This window comes from Dendrobates tinctorius, unplaced genomic scaffold (genome assembly GCF_039654945.1).
Source record: "Dendrobates tinctorius isolate UK_male_01 unplaced genomic scaffold, ASM3965494v1 ptg000011l, whole genome shotgun sequence".
Classification (NCBI taxonomy): Eukaryota; Metazoa; Chordata; class Amphibia; order Anura; family Dendrobatidae; genus Dendrobates; species Dendrobates tinctorius.
Window position 1 is genome coordinate 89,514,561 of NW_027361679.1, and position 20,831 is coordinate 89,535,391.

The 20,831-nt window shown below is 45.3% G+C and overlaps 1 protein-coding gene across 2 annotated transcripts in view; it reads left to right on the forward strand.

Moving 5' to 3' along the window:
* The window catches only part of YJU2 (YJU2 splicing factor homolog), a 62,476-nt gene that overhangs the window by 15,019 nt on the left and 26,626 nt on the right, over nucleotides 1–20,831 (forward strand). For both annotated transcript variants that reach the window (XM_073544531.1, XM_073544540.1), the window contains exons 5-6: nucleotides 19,882–20,063; nucleotides 20,138–20,258. In XM_073544531.1, coding sequence (XP_073400632.1) covers nucleotides 19,882–20,063; nucleotides 20,138–20,258 — 303 coding nt within the window. The remainder of the gene's footprint in view (nucleotides 1–19,881; nucleotides 20,064–20,137; nucleotides 20,259–20,831) is intronic.

Here is a 20,831-nt window from a genome sequence, read left to right on the forward strand (position 1 = left end):
ACAACTATTTAGCCTCCAATCATTGAACATTGTTGCAAAAATTGCCTCAATCATTTTTCGGCCAAATATAATAGTATTTTAACATAACTGAACATTATGGGAAACAAAAAGCAAAAGGGAAGGGAGCGATGACAACAGATTACTTTACCAATAATTTACCATTAATAGCTCTATTACATCTCTCTGACCACAGTATTAAGCCTGAATGATAGCCTGCTGTCCCATGTCCTGAGATATGATGTTATATTATTGGTGGATGAAGCAACTATCTTCTCTGATAGACAATTATCATTCACCAAAGCCACGATCTCAGACAATGACGGACATTTGGGGTTTTTCCAATATCCTGCAATTTTAATTCTAGTAGCTATGAGTATGTGCACAATTACTGTCCTGAACTCGTGCGGAATCAAAACCAGGTCAACGGCCAGAAGCGCCTGTTTTCTCCCAATTTTAATTGGGACACCACTAATCTGAGACACTAAATGGGAGATTGCGTCTCACAGCCGCTCCACCTTTTGGCACCCCCACCAAACGTGACATATCTGCGTTGGGGTTTCCGCACCTCCAGCACACATCTGGGGAGCTGCGGTAGATCTTAGACAATCTATATGGTGTGAAGTACCACCTGTACAGCAGCTTTCTGGCGTTCATTGAGAAGGATGTTCGCCATTGCCCCGGGTTGATCCCGTACTGTAGATCAGCCTCCCATTTATGGAGATGCGAGTCCAGCGCTCGTATTGGCCGCGTTGGGGCGAGGAGCATTGCAAATAATTCGGAGGGTTGTGAAAACACTATTTCCTCCTTTCCTTTTAAGAAATGTCTCATTTGTAGTTATGTATAATGATCTCTGTGAAAGGAGATACCTCTCCCTGATCATAGAGAAGGCCAATAATGTTCCTTCCTCGTACATACATACGAATCTGTAGGTCCGGAATACACATCTCCAAAGTCTCTATGGGGGCCTTAGAGAGCGCCAAATTAATAGTATGCAATTTATTGATCAGAATGCTTCACACTCCCAGCGCCGCCTCCACCGTTGGTGGCAGACACAATTTTTTTATCATCGCCGGGATTAGGCCACGTAATGATATATGAATAAAAGAACTATGCAACGTTTGAGGACTTTATGAGGTGTTTCTCGATTTCTATCCAATGTCTGTCATTCTTATCATTCCACATTAACCTCAGTTGTTCAAATATGGCTGCCCTGTAATACTTCACCACTGAAGGGCACTGGTATATATTGGGATATATAGTATATCTGCTTTAGATGTGCTGTTTTTCCTGACATATGTATTTTAATATGATTGTTTGTAACTCTTTGAGAATTTTCATGGGGTCAGTGATGGGGAGGTTGCGGAATATGTACAGTATCTGGGGGATTATGAACATTTTTACAGACTCTATTCTTCCTAACCAGGACATGTCGTGTTGTCCCATGCGTAGCATGTCGCCTTTGATCTGTCTGGGAGCTTCATAATTTAGTGAGAGCATTGTATCAATTGAGAGGGCCAATCAGTTTCCAAGATACGTTATGTTGTCATTATCCCACTTAAAGGAATACTTAGCTTTAAGATTTACAGGGTTCGGGACAGAGGGCGTTGGATTCAGAATTTGACATTTAGGGATATTAAAATAATGCCGTCCGCGAATAGCCCCATGCTTTGTATCTTTGTACTCGTGCTAACATGGAGAATCATAATGGCTGGTTTGTCTTAAGGGCCTGTCACACTAAGCGATATCGCTAGCAATATCGCTATAACGTCACTGTTTTTTGTGACGTTATAGCGATATTGCTAGCGATATCGCTATATCTGATACTTACCTCCGACCGCTCCCCCGCTGGTTATCTCTGATCGCGCGAGAACGTCCTGGGCCGTTTCTCGTCAGCTTCCTGCTGGGGCTTCCTGCTGTGGAGACGAGCGACGCGTGGACGCGGGCGGGAGGACGTCAGGATCACCTCGTCTGACAGGTAAGTAACGACCCCCGACCCCTGCGATGTCTATGGTGAGATCTGCCTGTGTGGCAGCTCACTAGCGACCACTTAGCGATGCACCAGCGATCCTGACCGCGTCATATCGCTGGTCGGGATCGCTGGTACATCGCTAAGTGTGACGGTACCTTTAACTAACTTGTATTGAGCTTGGTAAATAAACCCAAAACCCATTGTGGAATTGCACTTTTTTCATGTAATTTCACCGTACTTAGAATTTTTTTCCCGTTTTCCACTACACTATATGGTAAAATCAATGTTGTCATTCAAAAATACATCTCGTCATACAAAAAACAAGCCCTCGGCTATATGGCTGGAAAAGTATGAAAATGTATGTCTCTTCGAGTAAGTGAGGAAAAATGTAAACTCACCCGGGGTAAAGAGGTTAAAGCAATATTCTCAAGTTTTAAAGCAATCCCCGATTGCTGGGTGTCTGACCACTGGGACATCCACCGACCCCCGACAACTAGGTCTGTGAAGAATCCTATGTGAATGGAGCAGAGGTAAGTCATGTGCACTGCTGCATTCATTTTCATGGAAGTGCTGAAAACCAGCAGAGCCCAGCATGATGAATGCAGTATTCTAGAGCTTAGGCTGAGGAATGAATTGTAAGAGTATGGGCAGACATAGCCAAATATGCCCAAACGGCTGCGTAGGTAGTATTAGTACAGGCTTATACTGTAGCTAAACATACCATCTAATATTACAATCTCCGTTCACAAAACGTTTTAAGTCCTGCCTTGATCCACCTAGGAATGCTCCTAATAAAAACTCTTAGAAATACCCATATGTTGGGATACAGGCTCATATATTAAATTAAAAACTATGGTGAAATTGATTTTTTTTCCTGTCACCAATGACAGCACCAGCGAGAGAGGGGATCCACCCTTTAAGGACAGGAAACCTTCAAGATAAAAAGGGCGGCTCCTCTCTCCACATCAATGGTTTCCTGTCCTTGTTGGGGGAACCTTCACCTGCATGACGGCGGCAGCAGCAGCATTGCAGAAGAAAGACAAGTTCCCAGCAATGGAGGCACAGCAATGTAGGCACAGCAGCCCTCTCCACAGCAGCAACAGCAGCAGCATTGGGAGCCAGAGCAGCCGCAGCAACCCCAACGCCAGCCTCGCCAGGATGGAAGTTCAGGACGCTCCAGTGGGACACGCAGGTCCAAAGATTTTAGGACAAGGCGGCGCACCTCTACCGGGATGGAGGATTCTGCGGTCCATAAACGGGACCTTTCGGACAACGTTCTGCCTCCTGTTCCGGTACCCTTCAAATTTTCTGAGTGGTGAGTGAGCTACGAGAATGCTATTTTAATAATGCAAATCTCTCTCTCCCTCTCTCCTTCTCTGTCTCGCTTTCTGATAGGAGCCCTCTAGAAAGTGTACAGGGAAATCGAAGCACAGAGTCTGTGCAGGCAGGATCTGGCTAGCACATGGCCCAAAAAATTATGCCAGGTGTTTGTCAATGACACGGTGGCCAATGAGACGCCTGACTTCTCTTCCACCTTAAAACCTCTCATCAGAGCTGAGGCGAGAACTCATTAAAGTCCATGTCCTTATAAGGGGAAACACCAAGAAGGGATGGGGTCAAAGTGTCTCCCTCATCGTCGATGACATCTGACGAGGGAGTTCTGCGAGATACTTCGGAATCCTCCTCGTCAGAAAGCGACTTGGGCTCGGATTATTGCTTCCATATGAAAGAGGTGGACAATTTAGTTAAGTTGTTAAGGTCCACAGTGGGACTGGTCTAACAGAAGCCCAAAAAGTCTATCCAAGATGTCATGTTTGGCACCTTGGACAAGAAGAAACATAGTTTTTTCCTATGAATGAGAAGTTGCTGAATCTCATCAGTAAAGAGTGGGAGAAGCCGGATAGGAAAGGCCCCCTGCCATCATTCTTCAAAAGGAAGTACCCCTTTGAGAATGAGGCCACATCGTCCTGGAGTAAGACTCCCAAATTGGATGTTGCCATATCCAAGGCCTCAAAAAGTTCATCCCTCCCCTTTGAGGACTCAGGATTATTGAAAGACCCTCTTGATAGGAAATTTGACTCCTTTCTTAAAGCAACATGGGAGTCATCGGCAGGGGTGTTGAGACCATCCATCGCGGCAACTTGCACAGCGAGGTCTCTCATAGTCTGACTGAGCACATTGGTAGACCAGGTGGGTGACAATTCCTCCAGTGATGCCATTAGGACCACGCTCCCAGTAATCAGGGGGGCGGCGGCGGCTTTCTTGGCAGATGCATCGGCCGACTCAGCCAGACTGACTGCAGGATCTACCGCATTATCTATTACAGGCCGGAGAGCAGTCTGGTTATAAAGTTGCCCAGGAGACGTTCAGGCAAAAGGGAAACTTTGTTCTCTCCCCTGTGAAGGTCAATATTTATTCGGCTCGGCTTTGGATGACATCTTAGAAAAAGCGGCCAATAAGAAGAAAGGGTTCACGAAGCCTCCCTTCTCGTTCTTTAGGCAGTCCTTTTGGGGGGAAAAGTTACAACCGAAGGAGAACATCCACAGAACCTAGGAGGTGCGAGAATAGACCAAAAAATACCAAGGGGTTCCTGTTTGTTACTTATTCCCGAAGTGGTCGAAAGCCCTCCAAATGTCTCTCCACCCCAAGTGGGCGGAAGGCTCTCCCTCTTCCTTCCAACCTAGGAGAACATATCATCCAGTCCTTGGATTCTCAACCTGGTAGAGGCAGGGTTGAAACTGGAGTTCTGGAGACATCCCCCAAACAGGTTTGTAGCAAATAGCACTAGAGTCAGAGGTACTGAGCCTCATAAAGAAAAACGTTCTGCAGGATGTACCAGCTGTAGAAGAAGAGGAAGGCTTCCATTCTACCCTGTTTCTAATAAAGAAACCAGATGGCTCGTACAGGACGATTTTCAATTTGAAGGGCCTGAACAAGTTTTTGAAGATTCTGTAATTCAAGATGGAATCAATAAAATCAGCAATTCAGTTGCTTTTTCCGGGTTGCTATAATAATAAATAATACATTTTATTTCTGTAGCGCCGACTTATTCCGCAGCACTTTACATTTCAGAATATGGCTGTCCTAGACCTGAAGGACACGTATTGCCACGTGCCAATACACATAGCGTTCCGGAAATATCTGAGTGGCGGTATCAGTAGGGGGCACCACAAGGCTCCAGTACAAGGCCCTTCCCTTTGGTCTGGCAGTGGCCTCTTGTGTATTCATGAAGTTAATATTGAAAGTTATGGCCCACCTCCGAGAAAGAAACAGACTGGTCATCCCATACCTGGACGACTTCCTAATAGTAGGCAGTTCTTTCACTCATTGCCACAGTCAAGTGAGAGACATAGCCACCATCTTAGGAAGCTTAGGGTGGTGTTTGAACCTAGAAAAATCAAGGTTGGACCCACAAAGGACACAAATGTTTCTAGGACTCTTACTCGACTCTTGCCAGCAAGAGTGTCGCCTACCAGAGGAAAAGAAGGAAAAGTTGCTCAGTTTCCTCTTCAGATCAATACAAGATCAAGTGATGTCCCTCAGAAGTGCTATGTCTCTCCTGGGCTTCCTGACCTTGTTTATCCCAGCAGTGAAGTGGCCTAGATCCACTCGAGATTTGCAGGGATTCGTCTTGGAAAGCCAACGTTCATTGCAAGGGTGTCCGGAGGGTACACTGACACTGCCTCGGGAGGTTATATATTCACTCCTCTTGTGGTTGGGGATAAAGTCCCTTCGGGAGGGCATCCCGTGGTTTCCTTATCACCAAGTTAGTTACCACTGACGCCAGTCCCAGGGGGTGGGGAGCACATCTGGACGACCCTTTGACTCAAGGAACATGCTCAGCAGTAGAAAGGAACGATTCCTGAAATATGTTGGAGCTTCTAAATCATCAGGCGGTATACAATCCCGCTCCCTAATGTATGTTACCAAGCGAATTTTCAGCCTCACGGAAAGGAACATCTTGTCACTATCTGCACTTCACATCAGGGGAAAGGAAAATATAACAGCAGATTTTTTGAGCCGCCGACCACGTCTGCAGGGTGAATGGTCCCTCAAAACGGCAATATTCAAACGTTTGGTGGACATGTGGGGGAGGTCGTAAATCGACCTTTTCGCCCCTCGACAGAAAAGCAAAGTGGAGTGGTTCTGCTCCCTGGATTCGAAAGAAAATCCCCAGTCGATAGACTCCTTTTGGATCAAATGGGACTTCACCCTGGCCTACACTTTCCCCCAATCTGTCTAATACCAGCAGTTCTCAGGAAGATCAGGCAGGACAGGGCAAGAGTAGTACTCATAGCCCCATTTTGGCCCAAGAGGCCCTGATTCTTTTGGCTGAGGAACATGTCAGTCACGGAACCAGTGGTCTTTCCGGAGATCCCGGACCTTCAAGCTCAAGGGCCCATGTTCCATCCTTAGGTGTCTGGGCTGCACTTAGCCTGGAAGTTGAGAGGTCAGTGCTAGAGGGTAAGGGGTTCTCTACCAACCTGGTCTCTACCTTACTTGCTAGTAATAAGTTGGTCACTACAAAAATTTAGGTAGGGCCTGGAAAAAATTCTTATCTACAGGGTATTCTCTGGAAGGAAAGGTGCCCCTAAAAAATCCTGGAGTTCCTACAGAATGGACAGGAACAGGGCCTGGCAAGTTAGTACCTTGAAAGTTCAGGTATCTATCAGCCTTAGGGGCTCTGTGTAATTACAACCTCACGGGTAATCAGTGGGTGGTTAGGTTTATTAAGGCATGCGCTAGATCCAGACCAGTCTCGGTGGTCAGGGTCCCTTCATGGGACTTGAACCTGGTCTTGAATATACTTTTAACAGAACCTCCTTTTGAGCCTTTAATTGAAGGGTCCATAAAACTAATTACACTAAAGACTATACTCTTAGTAACCCTTACACCCTTACATCAGCACCGAGAATAAGCGATATACAGGTCCTATCAGCAGATCCTCCCTTTACCATGCTAATGGACCATAGAGTAGTTTTAAAACCTAATCCTGCCTATCTGCCTAAAGTAGTGTGTAGGATCCATAGGTCACATGAGATATCTCTACCTTCCTTCTGTCCTAACCCAAAGAATGATAGGGAAAAGAAATTCCATACCCTAGATGTCAGGAGATGCCTCTTCACTATTTGCTGGCAACAAACCTTGGAGCAAGAACAGGGCTCTGTTTATCATCTTCCAGGGTTCTAGGAAGGTGAAGGGAGCCTCGAAGGGTACCCTATCCAGGTGGATAAGGGAAGCTATTGGGTTGGCCTATATAGGCGCAGGAAGACCAGTCCCTGATGACCTGAAGGCCGACTCTACAAGAACGATGGCAACGTCTTGGGCTGAAAGAGCAGACATGTCCATAGAACAGATCTGTGAGGCAGCTACGTGGTCGTCACCTTCCATCTTTTATAGCAACTATAAACTGGATCTTTCTGCCTCTTCTGATCTCATGTTTGGGAAAAGGGTTCTACAGGCTGTGGTCCCTCCCTAACAGAGCATTTCTCCCGCTGGTGCTGTCATGGGTGACAGGAAAACAAGTATATTACATACCAGTAATGTGTTTTTACGGAACCCATGATAGCACCCTTATATTCCCTCCAGTTACTAAGTCATCATCTTCTAGTTGGTGGGTTATTGTATATAGTTTTCCACTTTTGGTAGGGATAAGGATAATTTGTACAATCTGTATAGTTTGTATAAATGTATACACGTGTGTACACTAACTTGGAGGTCCTCTCATGCTCTGTAATCCACTAATGTGGAGAGAGGAGCAGATTTTTTTTTCTTGAAGGTTTCCTGTCCTTGAAGGGCAGATCACCTCTGTCGTTGGTGCTGTCATGGGTTTCATTAAAACACATTACCGGTAACTAATATACGTGTTTTCCTACATTTTTTCAAACATATATTTTTTAAAATCGAGGTGGCTTCAGTTGTCATTGATGCAACTTATTACATCATTTGTATGATTCTAATGGATGCTATTAGTAATATACTTTTTTTTTTAAATAGAAGATAAAGCTTTTATAAAAATATTTCATAAATTAAGTTCTAATAAACAGGAATCATTTTGCATATGCTTGATTGCTTTTCTGTGACAATCAGACATCTGCTTCCATGTTTTCGTCCGTTAAAAATAAGTGATTTTCTCCCGCGTGTTGTGAAAAACCTGAAAAATGTAAATTATCTTAACTTTTTTTCCCACTGTCGCTTATCATTTGATGGAGCATGGAAAATTGTTTTGTTTTACAGGATGTCTGTCATATGACATTCTCCTAATGGATAAGACCACACAAACTTGGAATACATTGCATGTTCTAAAAGGTTTTTTTTTTCCCCTTTGAGATTTCCGAACTCCCTTACAAAGTCCTGTGATCTGTGAGCTTCCATATCTGTTCGCTGTCCCATAGTAGCTTCATATGTCTGACTCTATTGACTGCTAATACTAGAAGAGGATTTTCACATAAATTCTATAAAATTTTATAATCAGTGTCGAATTAAATATGGCAATTTCTTTGTGCAGAAAAATGAAAACACTCATTACAAACTTAGGCTTATGCTCTGACCTCTAATGTATGCAGTTATAAGTGTATAGGGCCGATTACTGCCCAAAATATGTAAAAATGGACACAGGTGGCTATCCGACAGTGGGTGCAGAGCAAGCTGTCTAAGGCTATGTGCACACGCTGCGGATAGGTCTGCGGATTTTTATCTGCGGAACCGCAGGTAAAATGACCTGCGGATTGGCCTTCAGTTTTGCCCTGCGGTTTATCACCTTTACAATGGAGGAGATGGTAAACCGCAGCGGAATCCGAAGAAAAGAATTGACATGTAATTTCCTTCTTATTCAAAACCGCAGCTTTTCCGCAGTTAAAAATCCGCAGCATGTGCACAGCAGATTGTAAATCACATAGGATAACATGCTACTGTACACTGTCTGCAGAACTGCTGCAGTTCTGCTGCGGCCAAAACCGCACCGGATCTGCAGCAAAAACCGCAGCGTGTGCACATAGCCTAAAGGCCCCGTCTCACTAAGCAATCTCGGTAGCGAGATCGCTGCTGAGTCACAACTTTTGTGACGTAACAGCGATCTCACCAGCGAGATCGCTGTGTGTGACAGCGATCAGCGAGCGGCCCCAATGCCGGTATCGCTGATCGCTGCAAGAAACCTCTGGACATTTCTTTGGTCGCTGGTCTCCCGCTGGCCAGCATGCATCGCTGTGTGTGACAGCGGGAGACCAGCGATCAGGTGTAAAAAAATAATAAAAAATATAGTTATTCTCACCTTCCGATGTCCCGTTCAGCCATCCTGCCTCTCTCCACGCTCCGGTCCCAGTGATCCTTTGCATGAATGACCGCGAGACTTTGTTATCCCGCGAGACCGTGACATCTCGCGGTCATTCGTGCAAAGGCTCACTGGGACTGGAGCGTGGAGAGAGGCAGGATGGCTAAACGGGACGTCAATCCAATAGAGCATCTTTGGGATGTGGTGGAACGGGAGATTCGCATCAGGGATGTGCAGCCGACAAATCTGCGCCAACTGTGTGATGCCATCATGTCAATATGGTCCAAAATCTCTGAGGAATGCTTCCAGCACCTTGTTGAATCTCTGCCACGAAGAATTGAGGCAGTTCTGAAGGCAAAAGGGGGTCCAACCCGTTACTAGCATGGTGTACCTAATAAAGTGGCCAGTGAGTGTATATACACCACTCTCCAGCACAAACGGCACTGCTGCATGCACAGTAGGCACAATAAGCCCTGCTGTACGAACAGTATATATACACCACTCTCCAGCACAAACGGCACTGCTGCATGCACAGTAGGCACAATAAGCCCTGCTGTACGAACAGTATATATACACCACTCTCCAGAACAAACGGCACTGCTGCATGCACTGTAGGCACAATAAGCCCTGCTGTACGAACAGTATATATACACCACTCTCCAGCACAAACGGCACTGCTGCATGCACAGTAGGCACAATAAGCCCTGCTGTACGAACAGTATGTATGCACACCACTCTCCAGCATAAACGGCACTGCTGCATGCACAGTAGGCACAATAAGCCCTGCTGTACGAACAGTATATATACACCACTCTCCAGCACAAACGGCACTGCTGCATGCACAGTAGGCACAATAAGCCCTGCTGTACGAACAGTATGTATGCACACCACTCTCCAGCACAAACGGCACTGCTGCATGCACAGTAGGCACAATAAGCCCTGCTGTACGAACAGTGTATATATACACCACTCTCCAGCACAAACGGCACTGCTGCATGTACAATAGGCACAATAAACCCTGCTGTACGAACAGTATATATATACACACCACTCTCCAGCACAAAGTGCACTGCTGTATGCACAGTAGGCACAATTAACCCTGCTGTACGAACAGTATACTGTATATACACACCACTCTCCAGCACAAAGTGCACTGCTGTATGCACAGTAGGCACAATAAGCCCTGCTGTACGAACAGTATATATACACCACTCTCCAGCACAAACGGCACTGCTGCATGCACAGTAGGCACAATAAGCCCTGCTGTACGAACAGTATATATACACCACTCTCCAGCACAAACGGCACTGCTGCATGCACAGTAGGCACAATAAGCCCTGCTGTACGAACAGTATATATACACCACTCTCCAGAACAAACGGCAGTACTGCAAGCACAGTAGGCACAATAAGCCCTGCTGTACGAACAGTATATATACACCACTCTCCAGCACAAACAACACTGCTGCATGCACAGTAGGCACAATGAGCCCTGCTGTACGAACAGTATATATACACCACTCTCCAGCACAAACAACACTGCTGCATGCACAGTAGGCACAATAAGCCCTGCTGTACGAACAGTATATATACACCACTCTCCAGCACAAACGGCACTGCTGTATGCACAGTAGGCACAATAAGCCCTGCTGTACGAACAGTATATATACACCACTCTCCAGCACAAACAACACTGCTGCATGCACAGTAGGCACAATAAGCCCTGCTGTACGAACAGTATATATACACCACTCCAGCACAAACGGCACTGCTGCATGCACAGTAGGCACAATGAGCCCTGCTGTACGAACAGTATATATACACCACTCTCCAGCACAAACGGCACTGCTGCATGCACAGTAGGCACAATAAGCCCTGCTGTACGAACAGTATATATGCACCACTCTCCAGCACAAACGGCACTGCTGCATGCACAGTAGGCACAATAAGCCCTGCTGTACGAACAGTATATATACACCACTCTCCAGCACAAACGGCACTGCTGCATGCACAGTAGGCACAATAAGCCCTGCTGTACGAACAGTATATATACACCACTCTCCAGCACAAACGGCACTGCTGCATGTACAGTAGGCACAATAAGCCCTGCTGTACGAACAGTATATATACACCACTCTCCAGCACAAACGGCAGTACTGCATGCACAGTATGCACAATAAGCCCTGCTGTACGAACAGTATATATACACCACTCTCCAGAACAAATGGCACTGCTGCATGCACAGTAGGCACAATAAGCCCTGCTGTACGAACAGTATATATACACACCACTCTCCAGAACAAACGACACTGCTGCATGCACAGTAGGCACAATAAGCCCTGCTTTACGAACAGTATATATACACCACTCTCCAGCACAAACGGCACTGCTGCATGCACAGTAGGCACAATAAGCCCTGCTGTACGAACAGTATATATACACCACTCTCCAGCACAAACGGCACTGCTGCATGCACAGTAGGCACAATAAGCCCTGCTGTACGAACAGTATATATACACCACTCTCCAGCACAAACGGCACTGCTGCATGTACAGTAGGCACAATAAGCCCTGCTGTACGAACAGTGTATATATACATCACTCTCCAGCACAAACGGCACTGCTGCATGCACAGAAGGCACAATAAGCCCTGCTGTACGAACAGTGTATATATACATCACTCTCCAGCACAAACGGCACTGCTGCATGCACAGAAGGCACAATAAGCCCTGCTGTACGAACAGTATGTATACACCACTCTCCAGCACAAACGGCAGTACTGCATGCACAGTAGGCACAATAAGCTCTGCTGAATGAACAGTATATATACACCACTCTCCAGAACAAACGGCACTGCTGCATGCACAGTAGGCACAATAAGCCCTGCTGTACGAACAGTATATATACACCACTCTCCAGCACAAACGGCACTGCTGCATGCACAGTAGGCACAATAAGCCCTGCTGTACGAACAGTATATATACACCACTCTCCAGCACAAACAACACTGCTGCATGCACAGAAGGCACAATAAGCCCTGCTGTACGAACAGTATGTATACACCACTCTCCAGCACAAACGGCAGTACTGCATGCACAGTAGGCACAATAAGCTCTGCTGAATGAACAGTATATATACACCACTCTCCAGCACAAACGGCACTGCTGCATGCACAATAATCTCTGCTGCACATAGTGTGTGTGTGTGTGTGTGTGTGCGCATACATATATATTCACATATATATGTATGTGTGTACATATATGTATGTGTGTGTGTGTATATATATATATATATATATATTATACACACCACTCTCCATCACAAATGGCACTGCTGCATGCACAGTAGGCATAGTAAGCTCTGCTGCACAGACGTATATATACACACCACTCTCCTGCACAAACGGCACTGCTGCATGTACAGTAGGCACAATAAGCCCTGCTGTACGAACCGTATATATACACCACTCTCCAGCACAAACGGCACTGCTGCATGTACAGTAGGCACAATAAGCCCTGCTGTACGAACAGTATATATACACCACTCTCCAGCACAAACGGCAGTACTGCATGCACAGTATGCACAATAAGCCCTGCTGTACGAACAGTATATATACACCACTCTCCAGAACAAATGGCACTGCTGCATGCACAGTAGGCACAATAAGCCCTGCTGTACGAACAGTATATATACACCACTCTCCAGAACAAACGACACTGCTGCATGCACAGTAGGCACAATAAGCCCTGCTGTACGAACAGTATATATACACCACTCTCCAGCACAAACGGCACTGCTGCATGCACAGTAGGCACAATAAGCCCTGCTGTACGAACAGTATATATACACCACTCTCCAGCACAAACGGCACTGCTGCATGCACAGAAGGCACAATAAGCCCTGCTGTACGAACAGTGTATATATACATCACTCTCCAGCACAAACGGCACTGCTGCATGCACAGAAGGCACAATAAGCCCTGCTGTACGAACAGTATGTATACACCACTCTCCAGCACAAACGGCAGTACTGCATGCACAGTAGGCACAATGAGCCCTGCTGTACGAACAGTATATATACACCACTCTCCAGCACAAACGGCACTGCTGCATGCACAGTATGCACAATAAGCCCTGCTGTACGAACAGTATATATACACCACTCTCCAGCACAAACGGCACTGCTGCATGCACAGTAGGCACAATAAGCCCTGCTGTACGAACAGTATATATACACCACTCTCCAGCACAAACGGCACTGCTGCATGTACAGTAGGCACAATAAGCCCTGCTGTACGAACAGTATATATACACCACTCTCCAGAACAAACGGCACTGCTGCATGCACAGTAGGCACAATAAGCCCTGCTGTACGAAGAGTATATATACACCACTCTCCAGCACAAACGGCACTGCTGCATGCATAGTAGGCACAATAAGCCCTGCTGCACAGACAGTATATATACAGTGGGGGAAAAAGTATTTAATCAGTCACCAATTGTGCAAGTTCTCCCACTTAAAAAGATTTGAGAGGCCTGTAATTGACATCATAGGTAGACCACAACTATGAGAGCCAAAATGAGAAAACAAATCCAGAAAATCACCCTGTCTGATTTGGCAAAATTTATTTTTCAAATTATGGTGGAAAATAAGTATTTGGTCACCTAAAAACATGCAAGATATCTGGCTCTCACATATCTGTAACTTAAGAGGCTCCTCTGTCCTCCACTCATTACCTGTAGTAATGGCACCTGTTTGAACTTATCAGTATAAAAGACATCTGTCCACAACCTCAAACTCTTACTACGGTGAAGACCAAAGAGCTGTCGATGGACATCAGAAACAAAATTGTAGCCCTTCACCAGGCTGGGAAGACTGAATCTGCAATAGGCAAGCAGCTTGGTGTGATGAAATCAACTGTGGGAGCAATAATAAGAAAATAGAAGACATACAAAATCACTGATAATCGCCCTCGATCTGGGACTCCACACAAGATCTCACCCTGTGGGGTCAAAATGATCACAAGAACGGTGAGCAAAAATCCCAGAACCACACGGGGGGGGACCTAGTGAATGACCTGCATAGAGCTGGGACCACTAAGAAATGCTACCATCGGTAACACACTATGCTGTCAGGGACTCAGATCCTGCAGTGCCAGACATGTCCCCCTGCTGCTTAAGCCAGTACTTGTCCTGGCCTGTCTGAAGTTTGCTAGAGAGCATTTGGATTATCCATAGGAGTTTTGGGAGAATGTCATATGGTCTGAGGAAACCAAAGTAGAACTGTTTGGTAGAAACAAAACTCATTATGTTTGGAGGAGACAGAATGCTGAGTTGCATCCAAAGAACACCATACCTAGTGTGAAGCATGGGGGGTGGCAGCATCATGCTTTGACTCTGTTTCTCTGCAAAGGGACCAGAACGACTGATCCGTCTACATGAAAGAATGAATGGGGCCATGTATCATGAGATCTTAAGTGCAAAGGACATTGAAGAAGAAACATGGATGGGTCTTTCAGCCTGATAATGATCCCAAGCACACTGCCAGGGCAACAAAGGAGTGGCTTCGAAAGAAGCATATGAAGGTCCTGGAGTGGACGAGCCAGTCTCCACATCTCAGCCCCATAGAAAACCTTTGGAGGGATTTGAAAGTCCGTGTTGCCCAGCGACAGGCCCAAAACATCACTGCTCTAGACGAGATCTGCATGGTGGAATGGGCCAACATACCACCAACAGTTGAAAAAGGAGAAAAAATGGGAGTAATGGATCCAAACAGTATATAAAAAAAATACAATCTTTATTATCAAAGGCACAGATAATTTTTAGAAATAGCAAAGTTGCAGTGAAAATAGACACAAAAATCACGACTGACTGGGAAGGGGAAATAAAAGGGCCAAATGCACCAATATCCATAGCAGAATCCGCATATAAACTGCACAAATATCAACAATGGCACACCTGAATGCCCATATCAATTAGTAATGAGGCCATAATAGGCTTAAGAATAATACCTAGGGGTGGATATGCCAGGGTGAAAAAAGGTAGTTATAGCAATGGCGGTAAGCTGTAACCATAAATAGTATAAATAACGTCATGTGAAACACATGAATTGTGAACAGGGGCAGCTTACCGAGTGGTGCACAGGTGCCCAGGACCAGAGGGCGACCTGTGGCCGCCCCGTCCGGATCCAATCGCACAATGCCACGGCCTTGGCTTACATAATTTATCAGGGGGTTCCTACAGCAAGGCAGCCATGCACAAGGTGGGGCACGTTCTCCGCTGGGCCGAGAGAAACCACTCTGTGATCTCGACGGTCCACATCCCGGGCATAGAGAACTGAGCGGCAGACTTCCTCAGCCGGCAGAGTCTTGCGTCCGGAGAATGGTCACTGCACCCCGAGGTCTTCCGGATGTAGACCTGATGGCCTCCAGAGTGAACGCCAAGGTGCCTACGTTTGTCGCTTGGTCCCGGAACCCGCAAGCGATCACCGTGGATGCGTTAGTTCTGCCATGGAACCGGTTTCGCCTCCCGTACCTATTTCCCCCATTGCCGCTACGTCCGAGGGTCATCAGGAAGGTCAAGGCAGAGGGGTTCCAGTAATTCTGCTTACCCCAGATTGGCCTCGTTGAACGTGGTACGCAGACTTAATACAGCTACTCGCCGACGTCCCCTGAGTGCTGCCAGAGCGCCCAGACCTGCTTTCCCAGGGCCCGATCTACCACCCGAACTCAGGGGCCCTGTGTTTGACGGCTTGGCCATTGAGTCTTGGATCCTGCCCCAGGCTGGGTTCGGTTGCAATGTTGTAGCTACAATGGTTAGCGGCCGGAAGCCCGCCTCAGCACTTATTTACCACCACACCTGGAAGATTTTCTTCACATGGTGTAGGGACCGCGGTTGTTGTCCACTGAGTTTCTCTATTCCCAACATTTTAGCCTCTCTCCAGTCTGGCCTAGACTCAGGTTTAGCCCTTAGTTCCCTCAGGAGTCAGATATCGACATTATCTGTCCTGTTCCAGCGCAGGATTGCTACCAATCTGCAGGTAAAGATCATCGTACAGGGGGTCTCCCACTTGGTTCATCCCTATAGGGCCCCTCTGGACGCCTGGGACCTGAACCTGGTTCTTATCCTTCTGCAGGAAGCTCCATTTGAACCGCTACAGGATGTCTTTGTCATACCTTTCCTGGAAGGTAGTGTTCCTCATAGCTATAACATCAATCAGGCGAGTCTCGGTGCTGGCAGCTTTATCCTGTCGAGACCCGTTTCTGATTTTCCACAAGGATAAGCTGGTTCTCAGACCAGCTCCTCCTCCAAAGGTCGTTTCCACGTTTCACATTAATGAGGATATTGTCTTGCCCTCTTTTTGTCCAGCATCGGTACACCGTGTGGAAAAGGCTCTTCATACGTTGTCACGGATGGCACCCTTTCGTCAGTCAGACACGCTGTTCGTGCTCCCCGAGGTTTTCAGGAAGGGACTCGCTGCCTCAAGATCGATCATAGCCAGGTGGATTCGTTTGACTATTCAGGAGTCTTACTGCATCAGAGGCGCACCGGTTCCAGCGGGGATCAGAGCACACTCTACTCCGGCGGTGGGCGCCTCTTGGGCTCTTTGGCACCAGGCATCGGCGAAAGAGGTTTGCAAGGCGGCAACCTGGTCCAGTCTGCACACATTCTCCAAGCACTGTAATATCCATACTCAGGCTTCAGCGGACACGAGCCTTGGTAGAAGGATTCTCCAAGCAGCAGTGGCGCACTTTTAGACAGGAGGTGCTTGTAGCTTGGACTGGTGAGTCGACTTCCAGCCCAGGGACTGCTTTAGGACGTTCCACAGTCCTGTGTCCCCAATGAGGCGAAGGAGAAACAGGGATTTTTGTGGTACTCATCGTAAAATCCTTTTCTCCGAGACGCTTATTTGGGGATACAGCACCCACCCTGTTAGCCAATTGACTCCTTTTTTGCTATGTTTACTAACATGCATTTTTGATAGTAGGTGGGTTTTCTAGACATGTTGTTACGTGCATTAAGGCTGATTTTGTCTAATTTTTGATCTCCTACTGCTTTTGCACCAAACTGGTTTTTGCCCGCAATCGGGGCGAGGGTGTATACGGCGGAGGAGAAGCTAACGTTTTTTTCATCCACTTAGTGTCAGCCTCCTGGCGGCAGTAGCATAAACCCACAGTACTGTGTCCCCCAATGAGCGTCTTGGAGAAAATGATTTTACGGTGAGTACCACAAAAATTCCTGTTTTCTGGATTTGTTTTCTCATTTTGACTCTCATAGTTGTGGTCTACCTATGATGTCACTTACAGGCCTCTCTCATCTTAAGTGGGATAACTTGCACAATTGGTGGCTGACTAAATACTTTTTTCCCCACTGTATACACACCACTCTCCAGCACAAACAGCACTGCTGCATTCACAGTAGGCACAATAAGCCCTGCTGCACAGACAGCGTGTATATACACCACTGTCTAGCACAAACGGCGCTGCTCATTATAGTAAATTTACACACGGTACTATGCTGCTTACCCATGTAGATGCGCAATGCTCTGCAGCATATATACATACACCTCTCTGCTATAGGCAGCTTACATTCATTGTAATCATGTTTAGTACCAGGTGTATCGTCTTCTTTATTCCCCATACTTTGTAATTGCCTCAAGACATGTTACTAGTCATGTGCCTAGTGTATCCTGGAAGGTCTTTCAACTTCAGTGTTCAGGGATGGCCTGTTTCAGGACCAGCAGCACGGTGAGGACTTTCCAGGTCTTGTTCAGCCTTATCGTTGTGCAAGTCCGGCTACCCCTCCTGCCTGCACCTGCCAAGGAGATAAGTTTTGGGCCACTGCATAGTTTTCTATTATGTGATCCAGACATACGCTTTGTGAGCACTTCTCTTGCTAAAAAGTGTGTCTTATAGTCAGACAAATGTGGTGATTACTTTAGCTGATTCACGAGGTCAACGAAAAAAATTTTTTTTTCTGGTGTCCAAAATATTTTAATGAATTTGGGGTATTTTTGGGGTGCTGATTCTGAATATGTCATCAGTTTTGCCAGATTGGCTCAAGTTTTTGAGATTTTTGGTATCTTATTTATAGCACTTGTTGGTAAATGCGACGCATCATCTCATTAATTTCTTTGGATTAGTACTTGAACTGAGCAGTTCTCAATATAGTTTTGTGTTAATTAGTGTTCTAAAAGTTTGTTCATAGCTTGATTTTTGCACTAACTTTATGTTGTTGTCTGTTTTCCAGTGAAAAGCATGAACTCATCATGAAGAAGTTGTCTTAACGATCCAGACTCATTCTGTTACATTTGTGGTGAATATACACTGCCAAAACATAGAAGAAACATAACACACTTCGTAAAAAAAGTGTATTTTGCCTATTTTGGGGTTATGCTTGGGGACCAAGACAAGTTTTGGGCACCACACATAGTGTGCAAAGCATGTATCGAATTATTACGAAAATGGAGCAAAGGACAAAGAAAAAGCTTCAAATTTGGTGTTCCAATGGTGTGGAGAGAGCCAAAAAATCATCATGATGACTGTTATTTCTGTGCAGTGCAAGTGCAAGGATTCAATAAGCATAAGAAACGAAAATGGGAGTAACATGGAATCTGCAAGAAGGCCTGTCCCTCATTGTGAAGATGTGCCTGTACCTGTGTTTACCATAAATAACAGTCATCATGATGATTTTTTGGCTCTCTCCACACCATTGGAACACCAAATTTGAAGCTTTTTCTTTGTCCTTTGCTCCATTTTCGTAATAATTCGATACATGCTTTGCACACTATGTGTGGTGCCCAAAACTTGTCTTGGTCCCCAAGCATAACCCCAAAATAGGCAAAATACACTTTTTTTACGAAGTCTGTTATGTTTCTTCTATGTTTTGGCAGTGTATATTCACCACAAATGTAACAGAATGAGTCTGGATCGTTAAGACAACTTCTTCATGATGAGTTCATGCTTTTCACTGGAAAACAGACAACAACATAAAGTTAGTGCAAAAATCAAGCTATGAACAAACTTTTAGAACACTAATTAACACAAAACTATATTGAGAACTGCTCAGTTCAAGTACTAATCCAAAGAAATTAATGAGATGATGCGTCGCATTTACCAACAAGTGCTATAAATAAGATACCAAAAATCTCAAAAACTTGAGCCAATCTGGCAAAACTGATGACATATTCAGAATCAGCACCCCAAAAATACCCTAAATTCGATGAAATATCTTTGGCACCAAAAATGCTGTTGACCAGTGTAATAAAGAGGAGAGAAATAACTGATGGAGAGATTCAGAAAACCTTCTTGGCTTCCATTATTGCTACCTGCATGTGTGCCTAACTTTTCCATACTAATATCTGACACATTTCAGAAATCAAGACAGGCTCCATAATAATCATTGAGGCCCTTCTGCTTCCCTTTACATAATGTATACAGCTGATCTGTTTTAATCATAAATTCCATTTGCTTCTACAATGGAGCATACAAACGGGATGTCAAAACCCAAAATTGGCTCATTGTATTATTACACCCCAATACTACACATGGGGAAATACGTTGGAGCTATTTCGGGAAATTAATTCAGTGAAAAATTGACAGTCAACCTTCATCAAGAACATGTTAAGGTTTACCAACGTTTTTTAGGTTCTTGAAAATAGGACAAAGGACTCTAAAATGGAAATGGATATCTTGGAGAATTTACAAGAATTGAAGGAGCTGAACCAGCGACAGGCCAATGTGGATTTCGAGTCTATGCTAGGGGTATACAGAGAAACAGAAGAAGAAATGAAGAAGCGAGAGGAGGAGGAAGATGAGAATCAGATTAGGTACTTGACTCTACATTTAGTGTGGCTGTGTGTTCATTCAGAACTGTGTTATGATATAACATTGTTATCCCTAGGGAAATGTTGGCTGAGGCTCAAAAGAGGCGGCAAGTCATAGACTCTGACTCAGAAGAAGAAATGACCCCTGACATGCCTAGGAGGGCCAAGGACATGAAACCAACTGATGTCCTGACTAAGGTGACTAACAAAATTGTAATACTGCATGTCTTTTCCTTTAGGAAAATCTTGGACACTTAAATGGGTTATCCGGTATTTTTTTATTGATGACCTATCTGTAGGTTAGGTCATGATTACCAGATCGGGAGTGTGACACCAGCTGCTTCCGGTGCTGGCAGCAGCAGACATGTGGAATAGCACAGTCAACTCAATAGTAGTTGTGGTCTGGTTACGACACATGAATGAATAGGTGTGGATGTGCAGTACCCCGCTGCAGACAGTATACACTATCCCATCAGCCCACTGAGACGTGATCATGAGAAACTGATGGGTTATCACGGCAGCCGGGGGCCCGCTGAAGGTCTGTTTATCAGTAGAAGCCCAGATGTTAAAAATATAGACCAAACAAAACATCAGTTTTAATCAATAGCCATTTAAATAAAGGAATGAAAAAAAAAATGTCTTATTGTCACAGCAGTAAAATTGGCTAAATAATCCGCACAGTAAACATCAGAAAGATAAAAATAAACTTGAAATGCAAATTTTTTTTTTTTTAAGTCACGTTGTCTCCCTACAAATGTGCATATAAAAGCA